The following is an 18997-nucleotide window of genomic DNA, read 5'->3' on the forward strand; positions in this document are numbered from 1 at the left end:
TATGATTTGATAACTACATAGGACAAGACATTTGAATATCCTACTAGAGACTTTTTTCCATTGAAAATGATTGTAGGACCTTATGTTTGTCACCTAAGGGCAGACAAATTCATGGGCCTACCAAGGTCATGAGAGTTTTCGTTCATTGATGTATCCCCAGCACTAGGATGGTGTCTCACATAAGGTGAACCGTCAGTGTTTGGATGTATCCACTGGAATTTCCATCCATGGGTGGAGGGGTGACTAATCTCACTAACTACTAAAGGGACACTGGGAGGCATAACTAAAGGTGCATTTTGGTCATAGTTTATGCTGCGTATTTTTCAGTATACCTGTTTTAAATTTGATACCTTTTAATTTTTTTCAAAGCCCAAGTATCAGCCTCATAGTTTCAGTTGCCCAGTCCCCTCTATAACTCACACTATAAAGAGTCTGTATTTATCTATAATTATTTGTCCTGCGTCTTTGAACACTCCGAGTCCATGCTGCTTTGTTTTCATCTTCCTCGAGCTCCTAGAATCACTTGACATGGTTAATCACTTCCTGGATACATCCTTCCCTCAATGGACAGTTCCTTGTCTGAGTTACCTTTGCTGACTTTTTCTCTTCTACCTGAATTCTAAGTGCTGGAGTGTTTCAGAACTGTTTTAGACACTCTTCTCTTTACCATTTCATTGAGTTCCGTGGCTTAAGTACCTCCTATGTGGATGATATTCATATATGTAGTACTAGTTCCAACTTATCTTCTGGGCTTCCAGACCAATACATTCAACTGCCATCTTGGCATATTGTTGTGGATGTGTAGTAGGCAAATCAGAATGAATATGTAAGCAGAGCTTGGTCCTTTCCTCCGAGTATCTCCATTTCAGTATCACCAAATGCCACTCACTTGTGCAAGCGAAAAACCTGAGAGTCATCCTTCATTTTGCCATTTCTCTTACACCCACACATCCAATCCAATAGCAAGTTCTGTTGGTTCTTTTGGAAGATAATCCTTGATGGTCTCTTGGGCTTCTGTATGTCTTTCAAGCAGCAGCTCTGACTGCCTTTGTTCTGGACTTTCTTTTCAATGGTATTTTTATAGCAAAGAGCCCTAGAAGGTAGTGGTAGTGACTGTGGAACAAAGGACCAGCATATCACTCATTAGAAAAGATTCAGGTTCCCTAATCTAACTGTTCCTCCCTGTAATGCCACCGCTGACTGTGCCGTGGTCAGGGAACCAGAGCCAGTGTGGAACTCTGGCTACGGCTGTTGCTTTGAGGGATAAAGTCCTTTTTGTCAGCGTCAACAAAACTGTGGCAGGCTCACATGTTAAGTTAGAATCAGTCAAGTAAAGTCTCAGACTCTTCGGTCTTTGACAGTTGTGACAGTGAGATCAGAAAGGCTTTCTCAAAGAGGAAGAATGAGGGCCTTGTGGGCTGATGAACAGGACTTGAGAGCAGGCCATGGGGATCTGTAGCAAACAGGCTGACCAAACTGTACGGCCAACCAGGCAATTAATAGTGCTCCACTTTACTGCCATTAATGAAGAGGATTTGGGGAGTGGGTCGCAGGCTGAGTAACAGGAAGTAGATTCAGATAGAGCTGCTAGACCTGTACTGAAATTGTTGCTGACTCACCTCTGGGGGTGGTGTGGATTTCCTCCAAGGACCTGATTCAGGTCCTTGGTGGGCAGAAAGTTCTACTCTTTTTTCACATAAAAGTTGCAGAGACAAGCACCTACACTGACCCTGAAAAGAGAAGCCTTCAGAGAAGCAGAGACCAGGTGAGTCATTTGAACTTTGGCTGGCTTCCTTGGGAAATGAGGGAAGAGAGGGCAACTAGTGCTTGTGAAGGAAGAATGGCAACAACTAGGCCCTCTTAGGGCTCATCCCTTGCTATAGTCTCTCACGCCGAACTTAGATCCATTCTGAGATGACAGAGGTCTCAGTTTTTTACAGTGGAACCTGGCTGCAGAAAAGGAGCTTTGGCCCTCTCTGTCAGATTGCCCTGAAACAGGATAATGCTTTGGGAAGCCATAGATGAGGCACTGACCAGTACTGGGGCTCTTCCTGACCTGGAATGGGTTTAAAATGCTGACAAAAGTGCTGCAGCAAAGAATGAGAGACTGACGCAAGGAAATCTGGACTAATTCTTGCAGTCAGCTGCAGACCTGGAAAGCTTGCTTAGCCCTTATGCTAAAACCAGGCAAGACGCTAAGAGATGTTATCACGATGAGACAGCAAATGCCCTGGATTAAGACAAACTCCTTGAAAAAAGTTGCTGCTGTCTCTGCAAGTCAGTGGCGAGTGAGCTGAAATACACAAACCACGTGGCCCAGGCAGATAGCTACTGATATCTGGCTCTGGCCTCTGAGTCAAGGGGTCCCCAGAGCTGAAATGAACAGTGACAGTAATGATGACGTTGCCGTTCAATTCAGGGTTTTGGGTGCTCAGAAACATTGGACCTTCGTTTGGTTGAGCCATGCATAGCTGCTGCATGCTTGAAACACAGAGCAAATGTGCCTTCCTTCCTGGCATGGAGATGTCCATGCCGCCTGATTCCGCCCTTACTCTCTCCATCCTGATTGTAGCTGCCTTAAGAAGAAAGGAAGGATAGGAACAATGTCTCCCCATCCCCAAGGGTGGCTGCCATCCATACGCACCAGACCCAGTATGCTGGGAAACTCTGGGGAGGGAAGGACTCAAATTTTTATGCTCTGTTGGTTACAGACAGTCAAGTTACCATCCTACCCAGACCTGTTAGGGAGAAGGCAGGGCTGGGACCAGAAGGAGGCAAATGAGGAACTTGCTTGAGATACACATTTAAGAAGGCACCCAAAACTCAGTAATCAAGACAAATAATATTTTAATGCAGTATTTTTTAAAAATAAAAATTCGTGCTAAAAGCCTACGATGAACACAATACCAACCTTTTAAAGAAGGTTAAGGTTGGTAACAGTGCTGGGCTGTGATGTATTCAGAGTGAAGGCAAAAAGAAAAATCGGCAATACTGATCTTACCATGATGACTGCTCATGCAGATGTTACCAGGCCCACTCTGCACTGCCTAGTGGAAATTGGGACTTGCAGAACCTACACAAGTGTTGATGTTCTGGCTACGGTGGTGGCTGCGAGTAATAAAAGTCCTTTGTCTCTGAGTTAGGAGTCTCATGTCTTCTGTCAGCATCCCTGAAACTGTGGCGGGCTAACCTGTTAGATTGCAGGATGGATTAAAAACCCTTCTCGGTCCCTCACAGGTTCCGTCTCCATCACTGACATCCTACCCTTGGCTCTGGCCACCATCGACTCTGACCTGTCACAGTCACCTAACTGCTCTCCCCACCCCTGCTTTTTCCTTTTTGTCGTACGTTGTCTTCAGCAGCTTGATTTTTTTTTTTTTTCCTAAAATGTGAGATCACAAAATATGAGATAATTAAACTGCTCCATTTAAAAGTATTTCAGTGGTTTCTTTTTCCATAGAGAACAAAATCTAAACTTTTTGCTGTGGCCTATAAAGTCCTATGTGGTCTAGCTGCCCACCCTCCCAACTGTCTACCAATCATATAAACTGCCTCTTCCATCTACTCATTAAACCGTAGCCAGGTACACCTTTCTTTTCTAAGACATTTTTGCCTAGGGGTGTTTGTGCTTGCTGTTCCTTCTGTCTAGTGGGTAGAATTCCCCTGGTTGGTTCCTTCCCATCTTTCGGTAGCGTATTATGAAATAGGCACTAGTAGGGGTGGCAAGTATTTTTTGAAAGAATGAGATGCGATACATTTCTTTCAATCTTCAAAATAGTCAACATGGGAAAATTGAAACTTCTCTGCAAGTACTTAAAGCTTGTAAAAATTCTAAAGTCACCTCCAAGTCTGCCTAGGCAAAATGCTTTGCCTGCACCAACCCCAATCCAGCATCTTGATACCGAGAGTACGATCCTTTGCCTAGCAGCCTCTCCATCATCTGTGAGCTTGCTAGAAATCCAGAACCTTGGGCCTCATCCCTTCTTACTGAATCAGGATCTTTAGCAAGATTCCCAGGTGGATGCGCCTTAAAGTTTGGGAAGCACTGCAGTAGCATAATCCTGCTCCCTTCCAGCAGAGCACTCACCACTGCATGAGTTATCCTGAATTTTCACTAGTTAATTATTTACTCACCATCTCTATCCTCCTTTCATTCCCCACCAGACTGTAAGTTATAAAAGAGGAGGGGCTTGTCTATGTTGATAGCTGTATCCCCAAGGCCCATAATAAATGCTCAGATACTTTTGGAAGACGTGAATGAACAAAATACTCAGTAATTACCATTGAAACTTTTTGTGGTAAACTTTCCACCCAAATGTGACCTAGTTTTTCTTTACACCATTTGAACTATGTATTGGATCCCTGATGACTCGGTGTTTGATTCTTATGCTCTCTGGGATGGTTTTGTTGTGATACAGAAGGAGGCAGCCTGGAAATTTCTCCAAGATCCTTTGAATTTTTGGATTCTTACCCAAGTTTTTGTTTGCTCTGTCTTGATGTCTCTTAACAGCGTTGACTAGTCTTGCTTGTTCTAGGCTTTATTCCTACAAGTCCATTCTTCATATTAAGGATAGATAAGTGTGTGATATAGTAGGAAAGGCATGGATTTGGATCCAAAAAACTAGTCCTACTATTTTTTAACTGTGCCACCTGGGAAGTTAATTGTCCTCTGAGTCTATATACTCATCTTTCGAATGGATAATGACATTCGCTTTCCAGGGTGCTAATGAGAATAGTGAGCTCAAGTATGCAAAGCACTTAGTAGAATAAGGTCTTGGAATTTGGTCAGGAAGACTTAGTTCCTTTCTTTCCCTCTTACCTTAATCATGTCACTTTTTGCCCAAGTGAACAAGCAACCAAAAGAAAACAAGAAAAATTTAACAATCACAAGACCTCAAAGCCCTTAAACATTATTTAAATGAATTCCTCTACCTGGTATAATCTGACCAAGCTGCCAGTTCCCAGTAATTTCTCACCAGACTCCCCCTATCTTCCATTTGAGCACGACCGATATTATTGCATTCTTCTTGGTTCATTTCTGTTTTGCCTCAAGAATATTCCCTGTAGGTCCTATATACTCTAACTACCTTACTTGCACTTTCCTACCAAGGTACAGGATGAAATCCCACCTCTTTAAGGAGATTCCTGGAAAGACCAAGCTCTTACAGATCCAACTCTTTTTTGAAACAAATAGGCATTTAAGAGTTTATATCAGCAATTTAATTATAAACTATTCTGTGTTAATCTTGAATTCGTTCATGCTTGTTATTTTTTTCCCAACTGAGATGTAAGCTTTTTGAAGACCAGAATAGTGCTTTATATTTTTTTATAATTCCCAGTGGGTGGCAAAGTACTGAGTCATAAACCTTGTTGACCGATGCCCCAATTCCTAATGCTGGTACTTAGATTATTACTGGGTACTTTTCTAATGCTGCTGATTCTATCCGAGCCACGTGGTTTCCCTCCAGGAAATTTTAAATCGCAGTCTAAAACAAGGGTCCTGAGTTCAGATACCTATAGGGCTATGCAGATTCATATGTGAGGGTAGCCAGGTGTAAGAATTCAGGGGCTGGTGGGAGATGTAGGCAACACGAGTGGGAGTGCTCTGTCTAGAGGCCTAAGCACTACCCAACCAGCTAATTGTGGGCCCACATGTTTTATTTTGTTAAGAGAAGCCAAGAATCTAGATAGTTATGTATAATTTCTCAATTTTCTTACTTTGGCAAACATTTCAAAGAATTTCAAAACAGTGCAGGCCAAACTAGAGATATCTGTGGGACAAGAAGAGCATGTGATTCATTAGAGCAGCGATTTTCAATCCTGGTTGCAAATGAGAGTCACTTGGGGGAGCTTTGAAAAATCCTGATGTCTAAACCACAGATCAGGCCAATTAAATCAGAATATCTGGGGCTGAGCCCCAGGTATCAATATTCTTTTTCAAAGCTACCCAGTTGATTCAATGTGTGGTTGAATATGAAAACCTCTGTGTTGGAGGCTCTGGTCTACTGTCTCATTTCTTTTGTAAATTTAGTATTGGGATTATTTGCAAGGATAAGTGAGACCTCAGATGATCTCTGTGGGATTCATTGCCTTAATTAGCATACCCCTTAAAACACTCAACTCTACAACCTCTGCCCCATTTTCCTTGTAACTTCTGCCATGTGGTAAAACTTCTGGTATCTTCAGCTAATTTCATTTAATCATGATATTGCTATCATGTTAAAGGAAAAAGTCATTTTTTTATGTTTTAGGAATAAATGCTAGTTCATTCAATAAAATTAAATTTTATTCTCAGTAGTATTTTTGTTTTATTTTTTCATTAGCTTTTTTGAGAATGAATAGTTTCAAATCATACGTGAGGGTAGAACAAATAACATTGTAACTATTTTGCAGTTCCAATACCCCAAGTCCTGTCTACTAAGGATGGATTCCTAAGAACTGAAAAAAAAATCCTTACAGATCTATAGGAGGAGGATGTGTATAGAAAGACAAAAGATAGAATTGGGGGCATTAAAATGCATTAACTGTAGTTCTCCATTTAATCCCCACACTAGAAAGGTACGAATTCCTGTGTGCATATAATCTGACCTTTGATTTTGTTGATTTAGTTATGAAGTCTTCTCTTTTGACAGATTTTCAAAAATTTTTATAGGTAGTCTTATAGAAAGCCTGACCGTTATCCCAACATTGAATGTATATTCTTTATTTTTCTTTCTGCTCCTTTAATGTGGTCCATAGGTTTCAGTCACAACGTTGTGGATAATTTACTAGACTAGACACCTCAAGCTTTGCCAGTCTCTTGATCTCTTGCGTTAAGTAGCTTTGTCTTATTTTTGAGCTGCAATATTCAAGAGCTTGGTAATATAGGAATTGCTGGTAAACAGAAACATTTGAGGACTATTCCAACCTACAGAGGCACTTTATTTTGTGAAATCATGTTGTAACAAGGAAACCATAAGGCCTGTGGAAAACTTAATGACGAATTAGAAATATAGAGAATAAAAACCAATTGCCTTAAGAGGAATAAATTCTTATACTCACTCATTGGAAGATATGAAAATCAGAATTATAAGTGTGAGAGCAACTGATTGATGGTTTCAACAATTTGAGAAATTTTGATGGAATCATGAACTGTTTCTTTCAGGAGAGATGGTCATTATATTGAAGCCCAGAAATCTGAACTAAATATTACTGGAGACTATATGAATAATGACTTAATTAGGTTACCTGGATATAGACAGTAAAAGTTTTAACTGATTCAGGGATTACATACATATACCACACCTACAGGAAGTAAAGGTGTAGAAAAAGTATAACAAATATCGCATTTTAACTTGTTTTAGAGAAATAATGATGCTTATTTGAAGCTTGAGTGAAAGATTTTAGATCTTTAAACTGATCCTGGCTTAATGTTGCAACTCTGCTTTAATTTACAGATGGATCTGTGGTAGCCAGGTCCTCTCGTATCTAATTTAAAGTCTTATTCTCTTGTCATTCACTTTCTAAATTAAATTAAAAGTTTTAAGGGGCGTGTGCGTGTGTGTGTGTGTGTTTGTGTGTGTGTGTGTATCATACTTCTCTCCCACTAGATTATAAATTGCTTGAATGACCATGCCATTTACATTTATCTTCCTCTCTGGGCCTAGCACAATGCTTTCCATGTAGCAAGCCTAATTAAATGTTTTAAAACATATTGAATTAATTTCCATATACAATATGGCGGTTCATCATGTCATTTATAATTTAGCTACCTAATTGCTGAGATGAAATAAAAGGAGTCTCTTTCAAATTATACATAACAAAACAGTGGCAGGATACAAGAAGAAGGAAAAGGAGAAACCATTCTGAGACTTACTCTGTAGTCACTTGATGTCACATAAAATATAGGGAGGAAGGCCAACCAGATGATGCATGTGGTGTACATGGTAAAACCAATGAACTTGGCTTCATTGAAATTTTCTGGGCACTTCCGCGTTTTGAAGGCATACACAGTGCATAAGATGACCAGGACCACATCGTAGGTAAGTGAGATCAACATGCTGGAATCTTTGACATTGCATTTTAAGATGACTGTTTCCCGCTTCTCTGGAAGGGTATACCGCCTGGTGCCTGGAACCTCCAGGATGAGCCACACAGACACTACCACAATTTGCACCAGTATCAAACCCAGGCAGATGAAAACCTGAGAACTTGGGCTGATGAATTTTGGCCTCTGAGCGCCATTCTTTACTCCATCGAAGACACGGGCAATGCAGTTTGTCTTCGTCAGCAGGGCTGAGTAACAGACAGCGAAGGAGGTCCCCAGCCCTAGTCGGCGCAATGCGCAGATGACTGGTGACGGCTTGGAAATGAAGAAGAATGTCATGCAATAGGACAGGCCAACCCCAAACAACAAGATGTAGCAGAGCTCTCGGCCTGATGCTTTGACCAAGGGTGTGTTGTTGTGCTTGATAAAGACAGTCACAACCACGCATGTACACATAAAACCCAGGCAGGCAATGGTGACTGGACCAATGGCCCAGGCATCTTGCCACTTGATGTAGTCCTCAGGAAGGTCAAAGCAGCCAGATAGGTCTGCAGAGGGCCACTGCCCAAGGCCGCAATCCATACAGGTAAACTCGTCAACCAGGTATTCGTAGGGCTCGCAGGGGATGCAGATCCAGCAGCAGACATCCCCTGGTTGCATATTCTTCATTTCATTGGGTGCACAGGGGTCGCTGCACTGGGACGTGGGGATTGAGTTCCGGGACCAGTGGATAGAGTCGACATCTACTGATAAGGTTTCTGCCCAATGACCAACCTTCAAGTAGGAATACTTGCCGCCCATGTACTGGAAGTTGAACACGTTGTAACGTCCCATTCCGTCTCCAAAAGTGTCAAACTTGACAATGCTATCTGCGCCTTTATTTGGGTTGAATGGAGCTGTGACATGTAAAGTAAAAGAAAAGAAAGAAAAAGAACACTGTTTAGGTGTCTTAAGTGTGATCGGTCAATGACTTTATATCATACACTTAGCAAAACTGAAATAACAGGGAACAGGGATTCCAAGGCTGAGATAATTTATCAATTACCATTGAATTTACATATTAAAAACTACTGGAGTCTTCAAGCATTCATAAATTCATTCACTTAACATTCCTGAGTGCCTCCTGTGTTCCAAGTGCCAGTGATAATCATGAGTACAATACAGTGTCTGCCTTCAAAGGAGCTGATTATTTAACAGGGGAATCGGTGAACATGTAGTCATATCTTATGTGGTATATAGATATTCATTTCTTGAAAGATTCCACAATAGGAATTGGACAAAACTTCACATCTCATTTCTATTATGTTTTTATATATTTATGTATAGAAATTAAATATTTTCATGAACATATATAATTAAAAGGAGGTATTTTTCTCCTTCAAATCAAGAAAAATTTTTTCATTATAAATGGATGGTATGTTTCTTTTAAACAGTTTAGATAATTCAGAAGGAAAGAGAAAAGGAACACTCATCCATAATCCTTCAACTGTAGTATTTTCATGTTTTAGAGGCTATTCATTCTGACTACATATTTGCATGTGTCTGTGTATAGCATACTCCTATCCACATATATACAACCTGAATATTCTGAAGGCACCTACAGTAGAAGCTAGGTAATTGCTTTAAAGTTTTGTTCTTAACGGTACAGGATCGGTAGCCCTCTACCCTGTCCCTTTCTTATAGCAAGTGCCTAAGAGCAGCGCCTCTCTTAGCATCTCTGGTTCCTCTCTCCTCTCTGAGACAGCACATCCTGTCTCTCTTGCCAACATCAGCTGCCATTCTTTTCACCATTTTTATGCCACCTTCTCTGGTCTACTCTGTGCCTACTATTTCACACTGCCGACCTTTATTCTTTCCTTAAATGTAGAAGAATGAGGCTGATGTCTCTGATGCACAGACAAACTTTATTAGTCAGGGTAGGCTTGCCTCTGTTGGTAAATAGACCCCAAATTGTTTAAGGGCTCAAACACAATGGAAGTTTATTTCTCCCTTGTGCAGTACGCTAAGGTTTTGGACGGTGGGTATCTTTCCTCCACACAGTGATTCAGGAACTCCGTTCCTTCCACCTTGAAGCTGTACCAATTCCTAGGGCCTCCTTCTCATCGGCATCAATGCAGTGGAAGAAGAGTATGAATTAGGTACACCTGCTTCCTAAAAGTATAAACCTGGAAGTGGCACATGCTTTTATTCACATTTATAGACTAGAAATTAGTTACAGGGTCACACCCAACTTCGAGAACAGCTGGGAAATGTGGCTTAGCTGATGTGCCCAACTACAGCTATGGATGAGGAAGGGGAATTTGGAGGACACTGCAGTCTCTTACTCTGCAGGTCTTTGCTGTCTTTACTACCTCCTCCCTGAGCTCCGTTCTGTCTTCTCTGGGGCTCATGTTGTTCCAGCCAGCGGGAAACAGCTTACTCTTCTTGGGTCTAGTTATTTCATGGAGGAAAGGGTCCCTCAATGAGTTGCTTGGGTCCTTGGTAAAAGAAAACCTCACGTTTCGCTTAATAGCTCTCGCCTAAGTAGGATGCATAGATGCCCCTAGAGTGTCAGGCTTGGTGTTTCCAGTAATGTGTTGTACCACATATAAAGTCTGTTAGCAAATGTAATTCAATATGCCACATTTATTCCTCACTTATTATGATTTATTTTCTTTTAGTGATCTTGTTATCTCACTTACATTTGACTTTCCTAAACTTCACCTAGCTTTCTGCCACATTCTTCAAACCCATCACCTTTGTCTGTGTGTGTCCGTCCTGAAGTTGGGGATTGGCTTCAAGTTCATAGCAAGACACGCTGTAGTTGTAGATGAGTGCATGACTTTGGATTTAGATGGACCATGTGTGATTCTCATCTCTGCCTTTTAATAGTTGTATGTCCTTAGGCAAGTTAACCTTTCTGACTCTGTTTCCTAATCAACAAATTATAATATAAATATAAATTATAAATAAATATAAAAATGCTAAATAAATTGATCATTTTCTACTGGTTTATAACATTTGCCAGATATTAAATTGTGGGATAATTCATTTCTCGCTGTTATTTGTTGTTTCTCTTGATCTTTTCCACAGCAGTATGATCTTTTTTATAGCTACTACAGCTTTAGACTATGTTTTAATATGTTAGAACGAATGGACATAGGAGTTGAAACATTATTGCTATATTTTCAGGAGTAGGAATCAATATCACAATTCTTAGATCACATAAAACTAAATTTATTTAGTCCATGCTTAGAAAAATTTCATTAAAAATTTTAGAGACTCCTTTCACATGTTACAAATAAAATATTGAATATTTTAACATAGTTCACATCAAGTATAAGAACCTCAGATGTGTTATTAATTTTTTTTTTTTCTCAGCTACACAGTCAATCTCCACCAGTGTTCAGTGGATGTTATTAGGTCATTCTAGAAAAGTTTTGTAAAATAAAAATGTTTTATAGCTTTAAATAGTTCCCTGTTTTCACAGCTATTCTTGAATGTAAAGTTTCTTAAAAATAATATATTTGAAAGGTGAGAAAACTGGTTGTTTTGCATAATCTGAGCCGGAGAGGGTTATTGATAAGATTGTTGGCATGTGAGATAATAATATGAACACTAAAGATGTAAAATATTCCTTTTGTAAATCTTTTTCGGAAATCATCTGATATCATTAACTGAATATTGGAACAGACTGGTGGCCTAGTTGAGAATAACAAAGCTAATAACACATCTAGGGTCTTAACACTTGATGTAAAATGTTTTAAAATAGTCAACATTTTACTTATTTGTAACATGTAAAAGGAATACCTGAAATTTTTTTTTTTTTTTTTTTTTTTTTGCGGTATGCGGGCCTCTCACTGCTGTGGCCTCTCCCGTTGCGGAGCACAGGCTCTGGACGCGCAGGCCCAGCGGCCATGGCTCACGGGCCCAGCTGCTCCGCGGCACGTGGGATCCTCCCGGACCAGGGCACGAACCCGCGTCCCCTGCACCGGCAGGCGGACTCTCAACCACTGCGCCACCAGGGAAGCCCTCTGAAATTTTTAATGACTCTTTTCTAAGCATAGAATAAACAAACTTAGCTTGATGTAACATAAGAATTCTGGTATTGATTCCTACTCACGAAAATCTGGTAATAATATTGCAATGCCCATTTTTTTTCTTAATCGTTTGAATATACAGAGCGTTGATAGGTTTTTTAAAGAGCCTAAATGAGGACTTTGGCTCTGGCTTTTACAAAATATAGGCATTTTCTTTTAACTGGAGTCAATTGCTTTACAATGTTGTGTTAATTTTTGCTGTACAAAGAAGTGAATCAGCTCTATGTATACATATATCCCCGCCTCTTGGACCTCCCTCCTCCCACCTCCTTCCCACCCATCTACGTCATCACAGAGCACAGAGCTGAGCTTCCTGTGCTATACGTCAGGTTCCCATTAACTATCTATTGTACACATGGCAGTGTATATATGTCAATCCTAATCTCCCAATTCATCCCACTCTCGCCTTCCCCTCCTGTGTTCACTCTTCCATTCTCTATGTCTGCGTCTCTGTTCCTGCCCTGCAAATAGGTTCATCTGTACCATTTTTCTAGATTCCACATATATGCATCAATATAGGTTTGTTTTTCTCTTTCTGACTTCACTCTATATAACAGACTCTAAGTCCATCCACATCTCTACAAATGACCCAATACCCTGAGAAAACCATAATTCAAAAAGACACATATACTCCAATGTTCATTGCAGCACTATTCACAATAGCCAGCATGTGGAAGCAACTTAATGCCCATTGACAGATGAATGGATAAAGAAGATGTGGTACATATATACAATGGAATATTACTCAGCCATAGAAAGGAATGAAATTGGGTCATATATAGCCACTAATTTTCATTAGGCTATTTTATTTTTAAAATTTTTTTGAATTTTATTTATTTTTCATACAGCAGGTTCTTGTTACTTATCCATTTTATACATATTAATGTATATATGTCAATCCCAATTGCCCAATTCATCACACCACAGCCCCACACCCACCACCAATTTCCCCCCTTGGTGTCCATATGTTTGTTCTCTACATCTGTGTCTCAATTTCTGCCCTGCAGACCATACCATTTTTCTATGTTCCACATATATGCATTAATATACGATATTTGTTTTTGTCTTTCTGACTTCCTTCACTCTGTATGACAGTCTCTAGATCCATCCACATCTCTACAAATGACCCAATTTCGTTCCTTTTTATGGCTAATATTCCACTGTATATATGTACCACATCTTCTTTATCCATTCGTCTATCGATGGGCATTTAGGTTGCTTCCATGACCTGGCTATTGTAAATAGTGCTGCAATGAACATTGGGGTGCATGTATCTTTTTGAATTATGGTTTTCTCTGGGTATATGCCCAGTAGTGGGATTGCTGGGTCATATGGTAATTCTATTTTTAGTTTTTTAAGGAACCTCCATACTGTTCTCCATAGTGGCTGTATCAATTTACATTCCCACCAGCAGTGCAAAAGGGTTTCTTCTTCTCCACACCCTCTCCAGCATTTGCTGTTTGTAGATTTTCTGATGATTCCCATTCTAACTGGTGTGAGGTGATACCTCACTGTAGTTTGATTTGCATTTCTCTAATAATTTGTGATGTTGAGCAGCTTTTCATGTGCTTCTTGGCCATGTGTAGGTCTTGTTTGGAGAAATGTCTGTTTAGGTCTTCTGCCCATTTTTGGATTCGGTTGTTTGTTTTTTTAATGTTTTTTTTTAAACATCTTTATTGGAGTATAACTTTTACAATAGTGTGTTAGTTTTTCCTTTACAACAAAGTGAATCAGTTATACATATACATATGTTCCCATATCTCTTCCCTCTTGCATCACCCTCTCTCCCCCACCCCTCTAGGTGGTCACAAAGCACAGAGGTGATCTCCCTGTGCTATGCGGCAGCTTCCCACTAGCTATCTAATTTACATTTGATAGTGTATATATGTCCCTGCCACTCTCTCACTTCGTCACAGCTTACCCTTCCCCCGCCCCATATCCTCAAGTCCATGCTCTAGTAAGTCTGTGTTTTATTCCTGTCCTACCACTAATCTCTTCATGACATTTTTTTTTTTCCTTAGAGTCCATATATATGTGTTAGCATACAGTATTTGTTTTTCTCCTTCTGACTTACTTCACTCTGTATGACAGACTCCAGGTCCATCCACCTCATTATAAATAACTCAGTTTCATTTCTTTTTATGGCTGAGTAATATTCCATTGTATATATGTGCCACATCTTCTTTATCCATTCATCTGCCAATGGACACTTAGGTTGCTTCCATGTCCTGGCTATCGTAAATAGAGCTGCAATGAACATTTTGGTACATGACTCTTTTTGAATTATGGTTTTCTCAGGATATATGCCCAGTAGTGGGATTGCTGGGTCGTATGGTAGTTCTATTTGTAGTTTTTTAAGGAACCTCCATACTGTTCTCCATAGTGGCTGTATCAATTTACATTCCCACCAGCAGTGCAAGAGGGTTCCCTTTTCTCCACAGCCTCTCCAGCATTTATTGTTTCTGGAGTTTTTGATGATGGCCAGTCTGACTGGTGTGAGATGATATCTCATTGTAGTTTTGATTTGCATTTCTCTAATGATTAATGATGTTGAGCATTCTTTCATGTGTTTGTTAGCAATCTGTATATCTTCTTTGGAGAAATGTCTATTTAGTTCTTCTGCCCATTTTTGGATTGGGTTGTTTGTTTTTTTGTTATTGAGCTGCATGAGTTGCTTATAAATTTTGGAGATTAATCCTTTGTCAGTTGCTTCATTTGCAAATATTTTCTCCCATTCTGAGGGTTGTCTTTTGGTCTTGTTTATGGTATCCTTTGCTGTGCAAAAGCTTTTAAGTTTCATTAGGTCCCATTTGTTTATTTTTGTTTTTATTTCCATTTCTCTAGGAGATGGGTCAAAAAGGATCTTGCTGTGATATATGTCAAAGAGTGTTCTTCCTATGTTTTCCTCTAAGAGTTTTATAGTGTCTGGTCTTACATTTAGGTCTCTAATATATTTTGAGTTTATTTTTGTGTATGGTGTTAGGGAGTGTTCTAATTTCATTCTTTTACATGTAGCTGTCTAGTTTTCCCAGCACCACTTATTGAAGAGACTTTTCTCCATTGTATATCCTTGCCTCCTTTGTCATATATTAGTTGACCATAGGTGCGTGGGTTTATCTCTGGGCTTTCTATCTTGTTCCATTGATCTATATTTCTGTTTTTGTGCCAGTACCATATTGTCTTGATTACTGTAGCTTTGTAGTATACTCTGAAGGCAGGGAGTCTGATTCTTCCAGCTCTGTTTTTCTTTCTCAAGATTGCTTTGGCTCTCTGGGGTCTTTTGTGTTTCCATACAAATTGTGAAATGTTTTGTTCTAGTTCTGTAAAAAATGCCAGTGGTAATTTGATAGGGATTGCATTGAATCGGTAGATTGCTTTGGGTAGTATAGTCATTTTCACAATATTGATTCTTCCAATCCAAGAACATGGTATATCTCTCTATCTGTTGGTATCATCTTTAATCTCTTTCATCAGTGTCTTATACTTTTCTGCATACTGGTCTTTTGTCTCCCTAGGTAGGTTTATTCCTAGGTATTTTCTTCTTTTTGTTGCAGTGATAAATGAGAGTATTTCCTTAATTTCTCTTTCAGATTTTTCATATTAGTGTATAGGAATGCAAGAGATTTCTGTGCATTAATTTTGTATCCTGCAACTTTACCAAATTCATAGATTAGCTCTAGTAGTTTTCTGGTGGCATTTTTAGGATTCTCTATGTATAGTATCATGTCATCTGCAAACAGTGACACTTTTACTTCTTTTATTCCAATTTGTATTCCTTTTATTTCTTTTTCTTCTCTGATTGAGGTGGCTAGGACTTCCAAAATTATGTTGAATAATAGTGGCGAGAGTGTTCCTGATCTTAGAGGAAATGCTTTCAGTTTTTCACCACTGAGAATGATGTTTGCTGTGGGTTTGTCGTATATGGCCTTTATTATGTTGAGGTAGTTTCCCTCTGTGCCCACTTTTCTGGAGAGTTTTTAACGTAAGTGGGTGTTGAATTTTGTCAAAAGCTTTTTCTGCATCTATTGAGATGATCATATGGTTTTTCTTCTTCAATTTGTTAATATGGTGTATCACATTGATTGATTTGCGTGTATTGAAGAATCCTTGCATCCCTGGAATAAATCCCACTTGATCATGGTGTATGACTCTTTTAATGTGTTGTTGAATCCTGTTTGCTAGTATTTTGTTGAGGATTTTGGCATCTGTATTCATCAGTGTTATTGGTCTATAATTTTCTTTTTTTGTAGTATCTATGTCTGGTTTTGGTATCAAGGTGATGGTGGCCTCATAGAATGAGTTTGGGAGTGTTCCTTCCTCCACAATTTTTTGGAAGAGTTTGAAAAGAATGGGTGTTAGCTCTTCTCTAAATGTTTGATAGAATTCACCCATGAAGCCATGTGGTCCTGGACTTTTGTTTGTTGGAAGATTTTTAATCACAGTTTCCATTTCATTACTTGTGATTGGTCTGTTCATATTTTCTATTTCTTCCTGGTTCAGTTTAAGAAGGTTATACCTTTTTAAGAATTTGATCATTTCTTCCAGGTTGTCCATTTTATTGGCATAGAGTTACTTGTAGTAGTCTCTTAGGATGCTTTGTATTTCTGCGGTGTCTGTTGTAACTTCTCATTTTCCATTTCTAATTTTGTTGATTTGAGTCCTCTCCTTTTTATTGATGAGTCTGGCTGGTTTATCAATTTTGTTTATGTTCTCAAAGAACCTGCTTTTAGTTTTATTGATCTTTGGTATTTTTTTCTTTGTTTCTATTTCATTTATTTCTGCTCTGATTTTATGATTTCTTTCCTTCTGCTAACTTTGGGTTTTGTTTGTTCTTCTTTCTCTAGTTCTTTTAGGTGTAAGGTTAGATTGTTTATTTGAGATTTTTCTTGTTTCTTGAGGTAGGCTTGTATTGCTATAAACCTCTCTCTTAGAACTGCTTTTGCTGCATCCCATAGGTTTTGGATCATCTTGTTTTCATTGTGATATGTCTCTAGGTATTTTTTGATTTCCTCTTTGATTTCTTCAGTGATCTCTTGGTTATTTAGTAACGTATTTTTTAGCCTCCATGTGTTTGTGATTTTTACATTTTTTTCCCTGTAATTGATTTCTAATCTCATAGCATTGTGGTAAGAAAAGATGCTTGAAATGATTTCAATTTTCTTAAATATACTGAAGCTGGATTTGTGACCCAAGGTGTGATCTATCCTGGAGAATGTTCCATGCACACTTGAGAAGAAAGTGTAATCTGCTGTTTTGGGATGGAATGTTCTATAAATATCAATTAAATCTATCTGGTCTATTGTGTCATTTATAGCTTGTGTTTCCTTATTAATTTTCTGTTTGGATGATCAGTCCATTGGTGCAAGTGAGGTGTTAAAGTCCCCCACAATTATTGTGTTACTGTTGATTTCCTCTTTTATAGCTGTTAGCAGTTGCCTTATGTATTGAGGTGCTCCTATGTTGCGTGCATATATATTTATAATTGTTATACCTTCTTCTTGGATTGATCCCTTGATCATTATGTAGTGTCCTTCCTTGTCTCTTGTAGCATTCTTTATTTTAAAGTCTGTTTGATCTGATATGAGTATTGCTACTCCAGCTTTCTTTAGATTTCCATTTGCATGGAATATCTTTTTTCATCCCCTCACTTTTAGTCTGTATGTATTTGTATGTATTCGTGGGTCTCTTGTAGACAGCATATATATGGGTCTTGTTTTTGTATCCATTCGGCGAACCTGTGTCTTTTTGTTGGAGTATTTAATCTGTTCACGTTTAAGGTAATTATTGATATGTATGTTCCTATGACCATTTTCTTAATTGTTTTGGGTTTGTTTTTGTAGGTCCTTTTCTTCTCTTGTGTTTCCCACTTAGAGAAGTTCCTTTAGCATTTGTTGTAGAGCTGGTTTGGTGGTGCTGAATTCTCTTAGCTTTTGCTTGTCTGTAAAGCTTTTGATTTCTCCATCTAATCTGAATGAGATCCTTGCTGGGTAGAGTAATCTTAGTTGTAGGTTCTTCCTTTTCATCACTTTAATTATGCCATGCCACTCCCTTCTGGCTTGTAGTTTCTGCTGAGAAATCAACCGTTACCCTTATGGGAGTTCCCTTGTATGTTATTTGTCGTTTTTCCTTTGCTGCTTTCAGTAATTTTTCTTTGTCTTTAATTTTTGCCCATTTGATTACTATGTGTCTCCGCATGTTTCTCCTTGGGTTTATCTTGTATGGGATTCTCTGCACTTCCTGGACTTGGGTGGCTATTTCCTTTCCCATGTTAGGGAAGTTTTCTACTATAATCTCTTCAGATATTTTCTCGGGTCCTTTCTCTCTCTCTTCTCCTTCTGGGACCCCTATAATGTGAATGTTGTTGTGTTTAATGCTGAAGCAGAGATCTCTTAAGTTGTCTTCATTTTTTTTCATTCTTTTTTCTTTATTCTGTTCCACGGCAGTGAATTCCACCATTCTGTCTTCCAGGTCACTTATCCATTCTTCTGCCTCAGTTATTCTGCTATTGATTCCTTCTAGTGTAGTTTTCATTTCAGTTATTGTATTGTTCATCTCTGTTTGTTTGTTCTTTAATTCTTCTAGGTCTTTGTTAAAAATTTCTTGCATCTTCTTGATCTTTGCCTCCATTCTTTTTCTGAGGTCCTGGATCATCTTCACTATCATTATTCTGAATTCTTTTTCTGGAAGGCTGCCTATCTCCACTTCATTTCGTTGTTTTTCTGGGGTTTTATCTTGTTCCTTCATCTGGTACATAGCCGTCTGCCTTTTCATCTTGTGTGTCTTTCTGTGAATACGGTTTTGTTCCACAGGCTCCAGGATTGTAGTTCTTCTTGCTTCTGCTGTCTGCCCTCTGGTGGATGAGGCTATCTAAGAGGCTTGTGCAAGTTTCCTG

General features: G+C 39.0%; 1 protein-coding gene across 1 annotated transcript in view; it reads right to left on the minus strand.

The window, feature by feature from the left end:
- GRM3 (glutamate metabotropic receptor 3) overlaps positions 1-18997 on the minus strand; it is a 243861-nt gene that overhangs the window by 16922 nt on the left and 207942 nt on the right. The window contains exon 4 of the mRNA XM_059073561.2: positions 7856-8922. Within this exon, the coding sequence (XP_058929544.1) occupies positions 7856-8922 (1067 nt within the window). The remainder of the gene's footprint in view (positions 1-7855; positions 8923-18997) is intronic.

The sequence above is a fragment of the Kogia breviceps genome, chromosome 9 (genome assembly GCF_026419965.1).
Source record: "Kogia breviceps isolate mKogBre1 chromosome 9, mKogBre1 haplotype 1, whole genome shotgun sequence".
In the NCBI taxonomy this organism is placed as follows: domain Eukaryota; kingdom Metazoa; phylum Chordata; class Mammalia; order Artiodactyla; family Physeteridae; genus Kogia; species Kogia breviceps.